Source organism: Rhodamnia argentea, chromosome 7 (genome assembly GCF_020921035.1).
Source record: "Rhodamnia argentea isolate NSW1041297 chromosome 7, ASM2092103v1, whole genome shotgun sequence".
Taxonomy (NCBI): domain Eukaryota; kingdom Viridiplantae; phylum Streptophyta; class Magnoliopsida; order Myrtales; family Myrtaceae; genus Rhodamnia; species Rhodamnia argentea.
Window position 1 is genome coordinate 8,138,300 of NC_063156.1, and position 14,890 is coordinate 8,153,189.

Sequence of the window (14,890 nt, forward strand, 5' to 3'; positions counted from 1 at the left end):
AATCTCAGGGCACGCAACTATATAATGGAACTCCCAAGACAACCTTGAAGTCCCAGATGCCCAAGAAGCACCAAAAGAATTGACACAGGTGATACCCTGCAATTTTCTCGTTCGATCTCAAGTTATGCGGCTCTTGTGCCTGCTCGCGTTGATCCCGCTCGTTGCGGCGGACTGCACGTGCGACAGAGATAGCAACGACGAAAACAAAAGCGAGGCCCTCAAGTACAAGCTAGCGGCCATCGTGTCCATCCTCGTGGCGGGCGCGATCGGGGTGTGCCTTCCGATCCTGGGGAAGACGATCCCGGCTTTGCACCCGGAGAGAAGCATCTTTTTCATCGTCAAGGCCTTTGCAGCCGGGGTGATACTGTCCACCGGGTTCATACACGTCCTCCCGGATGCCTTTGACAATTTGACCTCGCCGTGCCTGAGCGAGACCCCGTGGGGAGATTTCCCGTTCGCGGGGTTCGTGGCCATGCTGGCCGCCCTTGGGACATTGATGGTGGACACTCTGGCCACTTCTTACTATAAGAAGTTGCATGCCCACACGGCCGAATCGGACAAAAGCGTCGAAGATGAAGAGAAGGCTGGAGAAAACCAAGGTCATGTACGTGTGCACACGCATGCATCTCATGGCCACTCTCATGGTGCGATATCGATGGCCTCGGACTCGGAGCTCCTGCGGCATAGAGTGATATCTCAGGTTAATTCCGCAATTTCGGCACCTTAGTCGTCTTGACCTGCCTGCAATTTTGCATATTTTTAAGCCGGCAGTGATATCGAATTAAAGTTTGCTTTAAGCCTGTTGATTCTTCTTCCTCAAATCGATAGGTGCTAGAATTGGGGATTGTGGTGCACTCGGTGATCATAGGGATTTCACTGGGGGCTTCAAAGAGTCCAAAGACGATAAGGCCTCTTGTTGCTGCCTTGTCCTTTCACCAATTCTTTGAAGGCATGGGTCTTGGTGGATGCATCACTCAGGTATTTTTTTCTCCTTAATCCTGAAATCTGCTTCTGAAACTTTCATTCATATTGGAAGTTTATTTTCTATTTTGAGCACTGTAAAATCAATGTTGTAGCTCAATTTGGTAGCATTTTTTTTTTTTCCCCCAGTGTCAATCGTATCAATTTTGGGTTCATAAAACCAAAAATTCATTCATAAGACGGTAAGGTCTATTTCTTTGCACTGTTGAACACGTTCTTCAAATTTGACTTCGAAATCATTCTCTATCATCTTGGAACAACTTTCGACAAGACAGTAGTCTTACCAGATGTGATGTGGCGTAAAAGATATTTGAATTGAATCTAACCTCAAAATCATATTAAAGCTAATCTCTGTTTTCTGTCTTTTTGCTTCTGTAGGCCAAGTTCAAGACTCGGGCAGTCGTAATCATGGCACTGTTTTTCTCCCTCACAACCCCAGTTGGGATTGCTATAGGGTTGGGAGTCACCGAAAAGTATGATGACAACAGCCCAAACGCACTCATTGTGGAGGGCATCTTCAATGCTGCATCTGCAGGGATTCTGATCTACATGGCCCTGGTCGACCTTCTTGCTGCAGATTTCATGAGCCCTAAGTTGCAGAACAACGGGAGGCTCCTGCTCGGGACCAACGTAGCCCTGCTTCTCGGTGCTGGTTTCATGTCTCTCGTGGCCAAATGGGCTTGAAGCAAAGGAAGCAGAAAGGAATGGAAAAAAGAGATCGAACATGCATTTTTAGTTAATTGAAAGGCTCTGGCTTTTTCTTTGTCCTCCTAGGAGTTGGTCAATTAGCATATATGATTGTTCAAACATACTTTTGAACAGCGGCCAAGGGGCGACCAGCACACCATACCATAGGCTCTTTAGTATGAAATTCCACTCGCAATATGACACAAACCCTTCCAACTTTTGGATGGGCTACAACCACGGTAAGCGACACGCATGGTAATTGACAAATGTGGTGTCTGGAGCGAGGTGGATCAGCCAGTGGTTGCCATAGCCGCTGAGTTTGACAAGGTGTCTGTTCAATCTCTTAATGTTGATGCAACTGTTGCTTTATTTATAGTAAAGAAGGATATGTCTGCGAATCCTTGTAGAGAGGTTGAAGGTACAAGTAGATTTGGTTATTTTGATGAGGCCCGCTGTTTTGACAAAGTTCAACAAAGTTCGAGCGTGGCTTGGTCTTGGAAGACCTTTGTAGCTTTGAGCTTGTGGAGGGCTGTAGTGTCAGCTTCTAGCAAACCGATTGTAAATGTCAAGTGAAGATGGAGATCGTTGAGAACATGTTGTGAAGGTGGAAATCGTTGAGAATATGTCTTGAGTTTGAGCGTAATATTTTCGATGTTCAAGTTGGATTCCTAGTTTAATTAGGTTTCCTAATTGGAGCCCGCTAGTGGTTTCTATTTGAGTATATTCAGAGGTGGATTTAGTTGATTATTGTAATGCCCCCGTAAATATTTCTAAATAAACAAGAATTTGACGAAATGGATTAGAAAGTTGACTTAGGCAGAAGGAAGTAGCGGATGATCCGGTTTAAGCCTTGAGTTTGCTAATGGGCCAGATGGGTGAACGACAATCGAGTGGCCAGAATTTGGGCTGGCCCATTATCAAAGTTCGGCCCAAATGAGCCTTAGGCCCAATCGGACAGGAGACAACGAGACCCACTAGGGTTTTCGGCCCAGATGGATTGATTCGGCCTTTGGAACCGAATTGTGTAGGACCCATTAGTGAATTTCGGCCCCAATTCAACTCGAGGCGACAAAGGGCTGCGGGGAAGGCTCGGCCCATGAAAATTGAGCCAGCCCATGGATTGTCGATGTCGGAACCGGCCCAGCCCAACTTCACGGCTGGTTTCTTGTTTTTCCCAGCAGCTAGCCTTGGGCTGATGGGCCCAATCTCCCCTACAACAGCAGATCTTTCGAGCCCATGTGACCACTCGGCCCTCTGCCGTGTAAAGCAACAAAAACCAAAGGAAGCAGCCCATTCGGTGGAGCCGGTCCACGCCATTTCCAGAGACAACCGCTCGGCAAATCAAGGACAGCCGTGTAATTAGGACTGAGGTGAGTCGTTTCTCTAATCTGCTAGCTAATTCCTCTAATGCGGTCGGGAAAGGTGAACTGGGTTGGGAAATAGACGGCTGGCGAGTTCGGTTCGGGTGCGGCTAGAGGTGTTGTGGTGAAACCGGCTCTGTGCATGTCAAGTTAAGGTCATGAACGTAGCATTTTGGTTGTTCAATTTAAAACTCTGGTAGATGCATCAATGGGTATGGGTTTCGTCGGGTTGAGGTGGTTGTGCCGAGCCTATACCACGGCATTGCTGGGTTCTCGGGTCATTGTGCCGTGTTCTGTGGTCATAAGTGTTGGTAAAGGAGTGGAATGTATTGAGAGATGTGGAAAGTGCGGGGCGGATGAGAGCCGACGTCGACTGTGAGGCGCGAAAGAATTGCTCCAGCCTAGCTCTACGGGTGTGTGTGTTGGTTTAAAACTGGAGGTCTTGTGCCATTGAATTTTGCTGGTTCGAAAGGATTTGTGGGGGAGGGATTTGACAAGGAAGAAATGTGAACGGGAAAAGTGAACAGCACATAGTACGGGGTAACAATGTTGGACCGAGGAAGTTGTGTAGGGGAGGGCACGATTGGTGATGGAGGATTCAGGTCCTATGACCTAGAGCAGAAATAGTAATGGTCGTAGACCGGTTTGACAGGGATTAATTGTAGGGTCCACGTGCGGGGTCATAACAAATGTGGGGATGGTTCACTTACCTTTTACTTGTGTGAAGTTCGGAAGTTAGTTTCGTGTTTGTAAACGTAAAGCATAGCTTATGTTGTAGTCGAACCAGTAATTTCGGAGTATAACGTGACCAGGCATAAATCATGCATTATTAAGAAACGCAACATGGTCTTGCATATTGTGAGCTTGGGCTGAATAAGACTCGTGGATAAGGGCTTCGCGCTCAAATTGATACCCCATGAAATTTATGGAAAGACCCTATTGTATGACTGGGTGGCTTTGTTGTGTGACTAGGCTGGTCTCTAAAGTGGTACAAGACGTTATTGAAATTACCTAACTCAAATGGACGGGTCTCGATAGAGTTGATTAGCATAATTCATACGCATACATTCACGAACGCGTTTCTTGACTCATTATACTGTTGTTATCATTGCTTATAGTGTATTCAAGTTGTGTACTCAGTATTGGCTACCGAAAATCTCGGTCATTATCAGTTTTGCTGTTGCTTGATCGTCTTGTTAGTTGAATTAGTCGATGTATTAGAGATTCGACTTACGAAGTGTATCTCACCCCTTTCTGTTGACAAATTTGTAGGTAAGTAGCATGGCTAGCCTCCGCACTGCTTTTTATGGGGTGCCGCTCCATCTAATTTGGGATCTGACATCTTTCATTGTTCCAAGGTTACCCGGATTGGAGTTTGTTCGAGTGGAGTGCACGCACTGCGTGCATGGGGGACTCGATGTGGGGGTGATCCTTCACCATTTTGTGGCCCTCTACGGCCACTTGGAGGGAGACCTAGGACTTGTTGGCCCTCTCTCGTTTGACTATGTGGCCGGAGGTGGATCTGCCTAGAGAGAGACCCCCGATATATAGGGGTAAATATGTGATAGCTGTACAGCACTGACCGACAATTGTTTTTTGGAGTTGTGGTCGACTGACTTAGAGTCATGGGAGTTTTTTATGTAGATGCTTTTATGCAATTGGATTTTGTTCGTTTTACAGGGTAGAGGCGATAGGCGACTTTTTGAGGCCTTGTCGATGTATCTCCTTGGTTGTACACAAAACCGATTCGATCTTGGTCGGTCTTTAGTAAATAAAAGTGTTGTTCTTTTGATGCTTTGTCTGATTAGTCGATGTTTAAATGACAATTTGTTAGTTGGAAATATGCATTAGCGAGTGTGGCGTGCATGGACACCACGGTTATCGCCCGTTACTTAGGAGAAAAGTTTTTTGCCGTAATAGTCAATTGCGCGTGTACCTATGAATAATATTTCAAAGAGATTGTAAGTATTTTGAAACTAATAAATTTTTTGGTAAGATCTATAAATTCTCTTGTAAGATTAAGAGATTATTTCGAGGGTCATTGTGCAGGCTAAATATCATGTGATTTATTGGATGTAATTGAGGAATGATGAGGATGTTCGAGTGGCTCGAGTATAATTGTAATTTCCGTTGCATTGCTTAATTTGTAATGGGATCTTGTATGGCTTTTCTGGTGGAGTAAATCACGCTAACCCCATCACGTAAATTTGGTGTCTTTCCTTCTTCCGCTTATCATTGTGTTTTGATCGTTTGTTTATCGCAATAAGAAGTGCATTTTCTCGAATGTTATGCTTCTGATTTGTAAAATTGGAAGTAAACATTATTGTTTTGGATTTGAATAAACTTTATGGCTTTTATTGGAATTAATTTTTTTTAATCGATACGTTAGATTTGGGTTGAAAATTAGTCCAAACCAAAGGGCCTCGAACACGAGATATAAGGTGGAAAGGAGGGTTGAATGCGACGTCACCATGAGTGCCCAGTTACCATGTGCTCCATTACCATCCGCAAAAGGAAAGGTACAACCCCAAAAAGTCAACCTCACCACAATCCTTAATTATTTAAATTAAACACATATCAGGCTCTATTTATTTTACGTAAAATATAACTTTTCACAAAATTATTTTTCAAGAAGTCATTTTTCAGGAAAATAATTATATTTTCTTGTATTTGATTGAGACCTGAAAATGAACTAAAAATATTTTTCATCATTTTGTAAGGAAAATCTAAATTGATCTTTTCCATCGCCTTTTGTCCAAAAATTGCTGATATGGACGATGACCGTCTTATGCGATATGACAGGCGTTAACGTGAACAATTTTTATAATTTCTTTTAAAAGTGAAATCAAAATCATTAATAACTTTTTGCTTATTTTTCTTTTCTCTCTGTTTTTCTTCTTCCTCCCCCGTGACTAGCCAATTGTCGCCATAGGTGAGCTCGAGCTTGTCTAGATCCGACAAGACCGCATCTGTGGCTAGTGGTCCGTGACTAACCGAGGAGGAAGGCAAATAAATTGGCAAACTCAAGAAGCCGAAGAGAACAAAAATTGGTCGTGAGCACACAACACTTATACAACCAGCTGAAGAAGTATTTAAATTAACTGTTGTATTTTATCGAAACAGTGCGGACTGTTCACGTAGGAGTTACAATTATTTCTTATTAAGTTTTAATTTTAAATTTTAAATTTTAAATTAATTTCTTACGACCTTTTAAAGGTTGCATTTTCTCGGAATAAACTGTTTTTTAGACATGAAGAGTCTTATCCGAATAAACTACTTTTCAATCCCGAAAAATTATATTCCTTTCTCATTTATAAATTCAACAATTCTATTCATTATCGAATTCTTCTTCTTCCAACTTTCATTTCTTTCCGAAAATAGAAATACAACCATTCTTTCCGATTGTTTTCCTTTGAGAGTTTTTGGAGAAACATTATAATTGCTATCTAATATTCATGTTTGAGACTTTGTTGTATCCTGGAGGATTTTTTGCCAATAACCATTAGCAATATTGTGGAGCAAATAATTCCTTAAAAAGAGTGTTATCACGCCTCACAGTCTGATTTCATTTGTTTCCATTCATTCTAATTGTTCGAACACATACCATCCAACAACACCAAAAAATGATCAACATCAAAAGACATGTAATCTGTAAGAAACAATTCTTTAATGCCGCAAATGATGATATTTTGAAACTGATAGGAAACCCTCAAATACAAATAATGAAATCCTCAAACACAACATCATATTACAAGAGCCAAGATAGGAAATCCTCAAATACAAATAATGAAAATGCAGTACAAAAGTCAAAAACACAATTTCATGGAATCTTCGGCGTATAATTATCCATTGCCTTTTTATTGGCAATACTTTTCCTAAGCATTTTTGTCTTGGTTCCCTCCTCGGTCGGCGTATCGTGAGCAAACAATAAAATAGAAAAGATGCAAAAGGTGGCTAAGACAATTAGGATATTTCTTTTCTAATTCTCAAAGTAGATTGGGCAAGTCAACCTAATTGCTTAATCCTACAGGGAAACAGAAAAAAATAAAAATAAAAATAAAAATGTTGAATTTAAGGAATTACCTGTTGAGGTGTGGTTCACGCTCCCCAAAGACAAGAAAGCACATGATCCCGCTCATGAATAGCTACTGTTATATATATACTCTTTTTCGTTTGTAATTGAATGATGTAACAAGAGGTACGATGTGCTAAATATTGTGAAATCCTTTGTTGGACGTAGCCCTAATTTAAGGGTGAATCAAGATAAAAATCTTGTGTCTAAATTTCTCTTTCTCGCTACGTTTTATTTCGTTGTGATTATGCGCCGAATCCTAACATTACCAAACTTCCTAATGGCCAGCAAAAGAAAATGTCGTCAAAAACAAGTTTAAGCTATACCCAAAACAGAAGTTTGGTACCTTCACTTTGAAATCATAGAGGGACTCCTCAATGGCAGCTTTAGCATAACACCCAACAAGTGAGAATTGAAGTTAAGTCGCAACGAACTAAGAAGGAATGATAACCGATTAACGAAAAATCTGATTTACAGGAACGAGCAAGGATTTTATCCATGATAGCATGAGAAAAGCAGTTGGAGACTAAAAAGAGGGTGGTAAATATGCCTAATAATAGCGCACCGGCACGCGGGTATAGTGGGGTGTAGCCCATTTGTCTATTTCTTCATTTGAAAGACTATAATAATCTTTTTACTAATAAAGTGTTTCACAGTTTCACTTCCATTCTATGTAGGACAAGGAAAATGCAATTTTTGCTTATACAAACAAACATCAACAGTATAATCAAGCAAGAAAGTGGAATTAGGTATTGAATGAAATTCTTTGCTTGGCATGATCACCTCTCTTTTATCTGCAGATTAATCCATTTGCCATCGACGAATTTCTGTTCCAGGAAATAGAAATTTTATGCCGTTATATTTCTGTTCTGGGAATAGAAATTTTATGTCGTTATCGAATGCATTTCTCTGCTCTAAAACTCGTTCAGAGAATAGAAATAGAAAAATCCATTTCTGGGTAAAAATGATTTCTATGAACAGAATGGTTATCATTCGCGCCTACCGTCGCCTAGAAATCCAGTATAAAAATGGAGAATACAAACCTTAAAATAGTTCAACATCGCAACTATTTCCCAATCCTAAATTGCATCTAAAGAAAAACCCACAAGTGTAATATGAGAAAACTCACAGAGAAATCGAGACATTTCTCTTGTTTACTCTAGTATGTAATAACCGAGTGAAATGCTGATAAATATATTCATAGTATTTAGGAAATCCATTCAAACTAGCAAACCACTCAAATTAGAAACCCTACTCGAATCAGGAAACTACTGACCACGAACATAAAGCAAAAAATAGCTCGATATAATATTGTATTGTAGGAAATCTCCCCTTGAAAATAGTTAAGTTTCGATCCATTGACGTTTGATAGAAAGAAAATAATCTTCTGCTTTTTAAACGAAGAAAGAAGCAAGTCTCTCCATGATATTTCCACTATCCAAACACTATCTTCTGACTTCTCAAAAGACTTGCCCTATTTTTTATATTTCTCCCACACCAAGTCACTTCCCGAATTCGGAATTCAACCCGAGATTTGCAAATTTAAAAACTGATTTTCGAAACGCAATACGAACAAAAGCAGGCCGAAGATGCTACTCTAGTTGGACCGATACGAATGGCCCCTTTGGTTGTAATACGTCCGTATTTCCCGGTTCGACGCGGTGTTTAAGGTTTTCTGAGAATCCAAATCATGTCGACGCACTATCGACACCCTCTCTCGCCGATTCCCTCAATGTCATCGAACTGTTCATCGCTGTCCCTTTCAAACATCGCTGGCCGTCGAAACTCTCCTTTAATGCTTTCAAGCTTGGCGCAATAATCCAGACATCCACTCGAGTTAAAACTCGTGTTAATGGTCAACAATGACCACACTGTTTCTCCAGTAATCATAGGGCACACGACTATTTAAAGAAACTCCAAGACAAGCTTGAAGTCTCGGAACTCAAGCAGGATTTGAACAATTGACACTGGTGATGCCCTGCAATTTGTTCGTTCGATCTCAAAGTTATGCGGCTCTTGTGCCTGCTCGTGTTGATCCCGCTCATTGCGGCGGACTGCACGTGCGACAGCGATAGCAAGGACATCAACAAAAGCGAGGCCCTCAAGTACAAGCTAGTGGCCACCGCGTCCATCCTCATGGCAGGCGCGATCGGGGTGTGCCTCCCTATCCTGGGGAAGGCGATCCCGGCTTTGCACCCCGATAGAAGTATCTTTTTCATCATCAAGGCCTTTGCAGCCGGGGTGATACTGTCCACCGGGTTCATACATGTCCTCCCGGACGCCTTTGAGAAGTTGACCTCGCCGTGCCTGAGCGAGACCCCGTGGGGGAATTTCCCGTTTGCAGGGTTCGTGGCCATGCTGGCCGCCCTCGGGACATTGATGGTTGACACTATGGCCACTTCTTATTATAAGAAGTTGCACGCCGACAAGGCCGGATTGGACAAAAGCATCGGAGATGAGGAGAAGGCCAGAGAAAACCAAGGTCATGTACACGTGCACGTGCACGCGCATGCTTCTCATGGCCACTCTCACGGTGCGATATCGCCGGACTCGGACTCAAAGCTCCTGCGACATAAAGTGATATCTCAGGTTAATTCCACATATTTTTAAATAAGCAGTGATATCAAATTTACGTTCGCATTAACTCTATTGATTCTTCTTCCTGATATTGTTAGGTGCTAGAGTTGGGGATTGTGGTGCACTCAGTGATCATAGGGATTTCACTGGGGGCTTCAGAGAGTCCAAAGACAATAAGGCCTCTTGTTGCCGCCTTGTCCTTTCACCAATTCTTTGAAGGCATGGGTCTCGGTGGATGCATCAGTCAGGCACTTTTTCTCCTTAATCCTGAAATCTGCTTTTGAATTTAATAAAAATAACTTTCATTCATATTGAAGTTTATTCGCTGATTTGAGCCCTGGAAAATCATTGTTTTTGGTCAATTGTGTGGCATTAATTTCCTGAATCTGGTTTTTCTTCCAGTGTCAGCTTGTCAATTCTGGGTTCATAAAGGGTAAAACTTATCCATAAGACCACAACGTCTATCTGCAGATGAAGTCGTTTGACAGCCAACAGTGTTGAACACCGTCTTTCATATTTGAATTCCAAATAAATCTCTATCATCTTGGAACAACTTTTGACAAGATAGTAGTGTTCTTCTTATACCAGATGTGATGTGACGTAAAATATATTTGAATTGAATCTAAACTCAAATCATATTAAAGCTAATCTCTGTTTTCTGTCTTTTTGCTTCTGTAGGCCAAGTTCAAGACTCGGGCAGTCGTAATCATGGCACTGTTTTTCTCCCTCACAACCCCAGTTGGGATTTTTACAGGGTTGGGAGTCACCAACGAGTATGATGACCACAGCCCAAACGCACTCATTGTGGAGGGCATCGTCAATGCTGCATCTGCAGGGATTCTGATCTACATGGCCCTGGTCGATCTTCTTGCTGCAGATTTCATGAGCCTCAAGTTGCAGAACAACGGGAGGCACCTGTTCGGGACCAACGTGGCTCTGCTTCTTGGTGCTGGTTTCATGTCTCTCTTGGCCAAATGGGCTTGCAGCAAAGGAATGACAAAAAGAGATCAAACATACATCTTTAGTTACTTTGAAAGGCTTTGGATTTTTCTTAGTCCTAGACATTAGTCAATGAGCATATATGATTGTTCAAACATACTTTTGAATCGTTACTCCATGTACAGCCGCCAAGTGGCGACCGGTACACCATACCATAGACATTAGTCAATAAGGAATTCCACTCGCACGGTATGACACAAACCCTTCAATTGTTGGACGGCCTAGAACCACGGTAATCGACACACATGGTAATTAAATGCTGAGTATGACACTTAATGTCGATGCAACGGTTGCTTTATCTATAATAAAGAAGGTTGTGTCGGCAAATCCTTGTAGATATGTTGAAGGTGCAAGTAGATTTGGGATTTTGATGAGGCCTGCTGTTTTGACAAAGTTCAAGCGTGACTTGGCAGATCTTCGTAGCTTTGAGCTCGTGAGGGGGCTACAAAAGAGTAGCAATGTCAGCTTCTAGCAAACCGATTGTAACTTAACTCAAATATCAAGTGAAGGTAAAGATCGTTGAGAATATGTCTCAAGTTTATGCCCGTTAGAAACTTAATTCAAGTAGAAATTTTAATCCAACTAGCATTTGGGGTTTGGCACTCAAACAAGCAAGCAAGTATTGTAATATTTTCCAAGTTCGAGTTGGATTCCTAGTTCAGTTAGGTTTCCTAGTTTGAGTTGGCTAATGGTTTCTATTTTGAGTTCAAATAATACATATACTAAGAGGTGGATTAGTTGGTTATTGCCCGTTACAAAAGTTCTTTGCCCTAGTAATCAATTGCTTCGTGTCTATGTGAATAATATTTCAAAGAAATTATAAGTATTTTGAAGCCAATAAATCTTATGGTAAGATCTATAAATTCTCTTGTGAGATTAGGAGATTGTTTTGCAAACTATTGTGAGGGTTAAAAAATGTTTGGGTTATTGGATGTAAATGGAGACTAAAAAATATTAATAGTATTTGAGTGGCTTGAATATAGTTATAATCTCCATTATATTACTTAATCTGTAGCGAAATCTTGTACGAATTTTCTAGTGAAGTAGATCACACCGACCCCATCGCATAAATCCGGTGCCTCCTTTGATTCCTTTTTTTGCTTATCACTGTGTTTCGATGGCTTGTTTATCGCGAGAATAAGTACATTTTCTCTAATGTTATGCTTCTCGTTTATAAAATCGGAGCTAGAATAAAGCTTACGACAAATAAAAAATTCTATTGGAATTTATTTTTTTAATCAATATGTTGGATTGGGGTTGAAAATTAGTCCAAACCAAAGTGCCACGAACAAGAGAGAGAAAGTGGAAAGAAGGGTTGAATGGGAGATCACCATATGTGCCCGGCGGCGTTACCTTGTGCTCCATCAACATCCACAAAAGGAGACAATAAGCCACATCTCCAAAAAGTCAAGCCCACCAAAATCCACAGCCACTGCTTGTCTGCCATTATGAAACTGGTATAATAACTGGCTTATCTTTCCTACACATGGCATACCATTCGATCATGGCCCATAAAATTTAGATAGCTAAGCATATTGCTCATAGCATAAGGTCACAAAATTAAGATTGTTTGCACATAAATTATATTTGGAGCGTGCAAGCAGAAGTCCGATACCTTCACTCAGAAAGATAGTTAAGAGTAAGCCTCTCTCATCACAAAAGCTATAGCAAAAGATGAGATTTTTCCTTACACTTACAAACCAATCACCAGTCATTTTCATAACGGATGTGGGATAACCCCAACAGATTAGTCCAACAATGTTGTTGCAATCAAATCCACATATGAATCCAAGTGGCTTTAAGGGTGAATTGCAAACCCTATTCTATTACTTTTTAACGCATCGCTCATAGTTTGGTGATTGTGAGAGAATCTTGGAGGACGATATTTCTTCTTCTTTTTTTGGGTCGGTAGGGAGATAGGGAAACAAAAAGGGAAAGGGAGAGGGAGAGGGGGAGGGAGATCTCTCCGCCATAGAAGTTGCTGTAGAAGAGGAGGCTGGGCTGCGGTTTTGGGAGGAGGTGAAACCCTAGGGCCAGAGACGACGAGAATGGTGGTTTGAGTTAATACTCTTTTATCTCTATAAGACAAAGTCAAACGAACTTTCAACCCTAAATTAACATCTGTTTCTAGATCTCTGTCGAGTACACATCAACTAATGGGTGTCTCGAAATACTTGTCAATCAACAGCGAGAAAGAATAATCTGAGACTCCTAACTCGCCATTTTTCTCGTATTCTATAAAGTGAGTACTCTGAAAATTGGAATAAATGTTTTTGTGGATAACAAGTATTCAGGACATTCTTAACAAAAACCAACTCATATTACAAGAACGTGATTGGAACACCATTGGGTTGGTCTGTAAGTGGAGAGCTTTATACGTGGCTTTAAACCATCTCTCTCTCTCTCTCTCTCTCTCTCTCTCTCTCCATTCATGTCAACCATGATGATTGCGCTTCAGCCAAGCAGATGATGAGGAGCTGCCAAGTCAACCTCGTTCATCTCAAACATCGACTACCACCTCTCATGCATTCCACTTGTCGGCTTACCTCCATGTCAGTCTCCTTTTTTCAACTAGCTCGCTTCATCTCAACCACCCGTGAAGTTAGATATATCTTTGACCCTATGTTGCTTATGATTGCGCTGTTAGTGTCGGAAAATAGTTTCCCGCAATCTCAAACTTGCACGATGTTTTTCAAACCAGCATAAGCCGGTGAACCACAACCAGAGCAAACGATTTCATGTTGATTTAAAGCTAGTGAGGCTACCTAGTTTGTAAGGAGGACTTTGGATTGCACTTTTTGCAAAACATTCAAGGCTTTTGCATTCTGTGCACAAAATATAGGATTATCGATTTCCTTTTCTCTATAAGCATCAAAGCCAGTGGGTGAGGTTGCGTAGCTAGCCGGGAGTGGATATCAGTCATCAAAAATGTCTCTGATCTTACATTGCCTCTCATGTGATCTTAATCTAGCACTACACATTTTAAAGTCCTATGGCTATGGTAGAGCCATAATTGGAACAATATCGTGTTGCCGACAGATCGAATAGGGCTACCTATATGCTTGTTCATGCAAGAATGCGTCAACAATGTTGGAGTACAAGTTCAATATAAATTACGAGGATAGGCGTTTTGAGATAGTGGCTTTTTATAAACCCTCCCAGTTATCTAACAAGGAATTGTAACATTTGCCTATTGACTGCGGGTACCACGTTTGTGTATTTCGTAATGGAAAAATCTAGTAAAGTACTAGGAAACTAGTAGATGATGGAGGTTTGACTGTTTGATAAACGCTATCAACGCTGAAGTTTAATAGACCATGTTTCTATTACGGTACCATAATATCTTATTTGAATTAGTGCAAATGTAATACCCCAAATCTTAAATTGAGTCTTGGTTTATTTGGCCAGAAAATCTTACATTGATTTGGGGAGGCCCACGTTGAACTATATATAGACTAATACTCGCCCTAACTGTTCACCATCTCAAGTGATAATTTGAAGTACTCACTTTGAGAATGCGACACCATACTGTGCCTGAGCGAGACTGCCGTGAGGGGATTTCCCAATCGCGGGGTTCGTGGCGATGATCGCCGCCCTCGAGACTCTTGATGGTGGACGCTCAAGTCTCACGTCGACAACGCTAGACCACACAAATATGTCGGAGATGAAGAGAAGGCCAGAGAAAACCAAGGTCATGTGCATGTGCAACCCCTCAAGGCCATTCTCATGGTTCAATGTTGACGGATTTAGACTCGGATCTCTTGCGGAGAGTAATATCCAAGGTTAATTCTGTCATTTGCAATTTCGACATATTAGTTGTCTTGACTTGTTTCCTATTACTATTTTATTTTGTTCGGCATGAGTAAAATCACGATAGTCATGCATATTTTTTCAATTGGTATTGAGTTCGAATTATCTTATTAATTCTTCTTGCTGATATGGTGAGGTTTTAATTTTGAGATTTGTGTGTACGATATCGATAGGTGCTAGAGTGATGTGACATGATACTATTGGGAGCGCGCACAAAAGTTCGATACATTTTTCCTGGGGGAGATCATCAAGAGGCAGCCCAAGCCCGAGCCATTTAATATATCTAGTTGGACCTACCTTCATTCAAAGGTTAAGCCAATTCTCCATTGTGGGACTTTTCTAACACAACTCATATTTGCATTCTAACAATCTCCTCGTTACATGTGAAGTTTGCTTCCCCTTA

General features: G+C 41.3%; 2 protein-coding genes across 3 annotated transcripts in view; both read left to right on the forward strand.

Annotated features, from left to right (window-relative positions):
• On the forward strand, positions 1-10,784 carry LOC115752460 (zinc transporter 8-like). Of its 2 annotated transcripts, XM_030690660.2 has the most exons (4): positions 1-700; positions 829-978; positions 1,360-1,690; positions 10,677-10,784. In XM_030690660.2, exons 1-3 carry the CDS (start codon positions 125-127, stop codon positions 1,663-1,665), a joined length of 1,032 nt encoding a protein of 343 aa, XP_030546520.2. In that variant the 5' UTR covers positions 1-124; the 3' UTR covers positions 1,666-1,690; positions 10,677-10,784. The 2 variants fall into 2 exon arrangements, with proteins under 2 accessions (XP_030546520.2, XP_030546518.2); XM_030690658.2 differs by lacking the exon at positions 10,677-10,784 and having other exon boundaries at positions 2-700; positions 1,360-1,788.
• Positions 9,043-14,890, forward strand: part of LOC115752483 (zinc transporter 1-like) — a 20,796-nt gene continuing 14,948 nt past the window's right edge. Inside the window, exons 1-3 of the mRNA XM_030690687.2 lie at positions 9,043-9,690; positions 9,777-9,926; positions 10,357-10,488. Of these exons, the coding sequence (XP_030546547.2) occupies positions 9,109-9,690; positions 9,777-9,926; positions 10,357-10,488 (864 nt within the window). The 5' untranslated portion in view covers positions 9,043-9,108. The remainder of the gene's footprint in view (positions 9,691-9,776; positions 9,927-10,356; positions 10,489-14,890) is intronic.

Bases quoted from the DNA above. Each gene is read 5' to 3' on its own strand.
- LOC115752460 (XM_030690660.2), top strand. From the start codon at position 125: ATGCGGCTCTTGTGCCTGCTCGCGTTGATCCCGCTCGTTGCGGCGGAC. The intron at 701-828 runs GTTAATTCCGCA...TCAAATCGATAG, and splicing joins GGCATAGAGTGATATCTCAG to GTGCTAGAATTGGGGATTGT. The intron at 979-1,359 runs GTATTTTTTTCT...TTGCTTCTGTAG, and splicing joins TTGGTGGATGCATCACTCAG to GCCAAGTTCAAGACTCGGGC.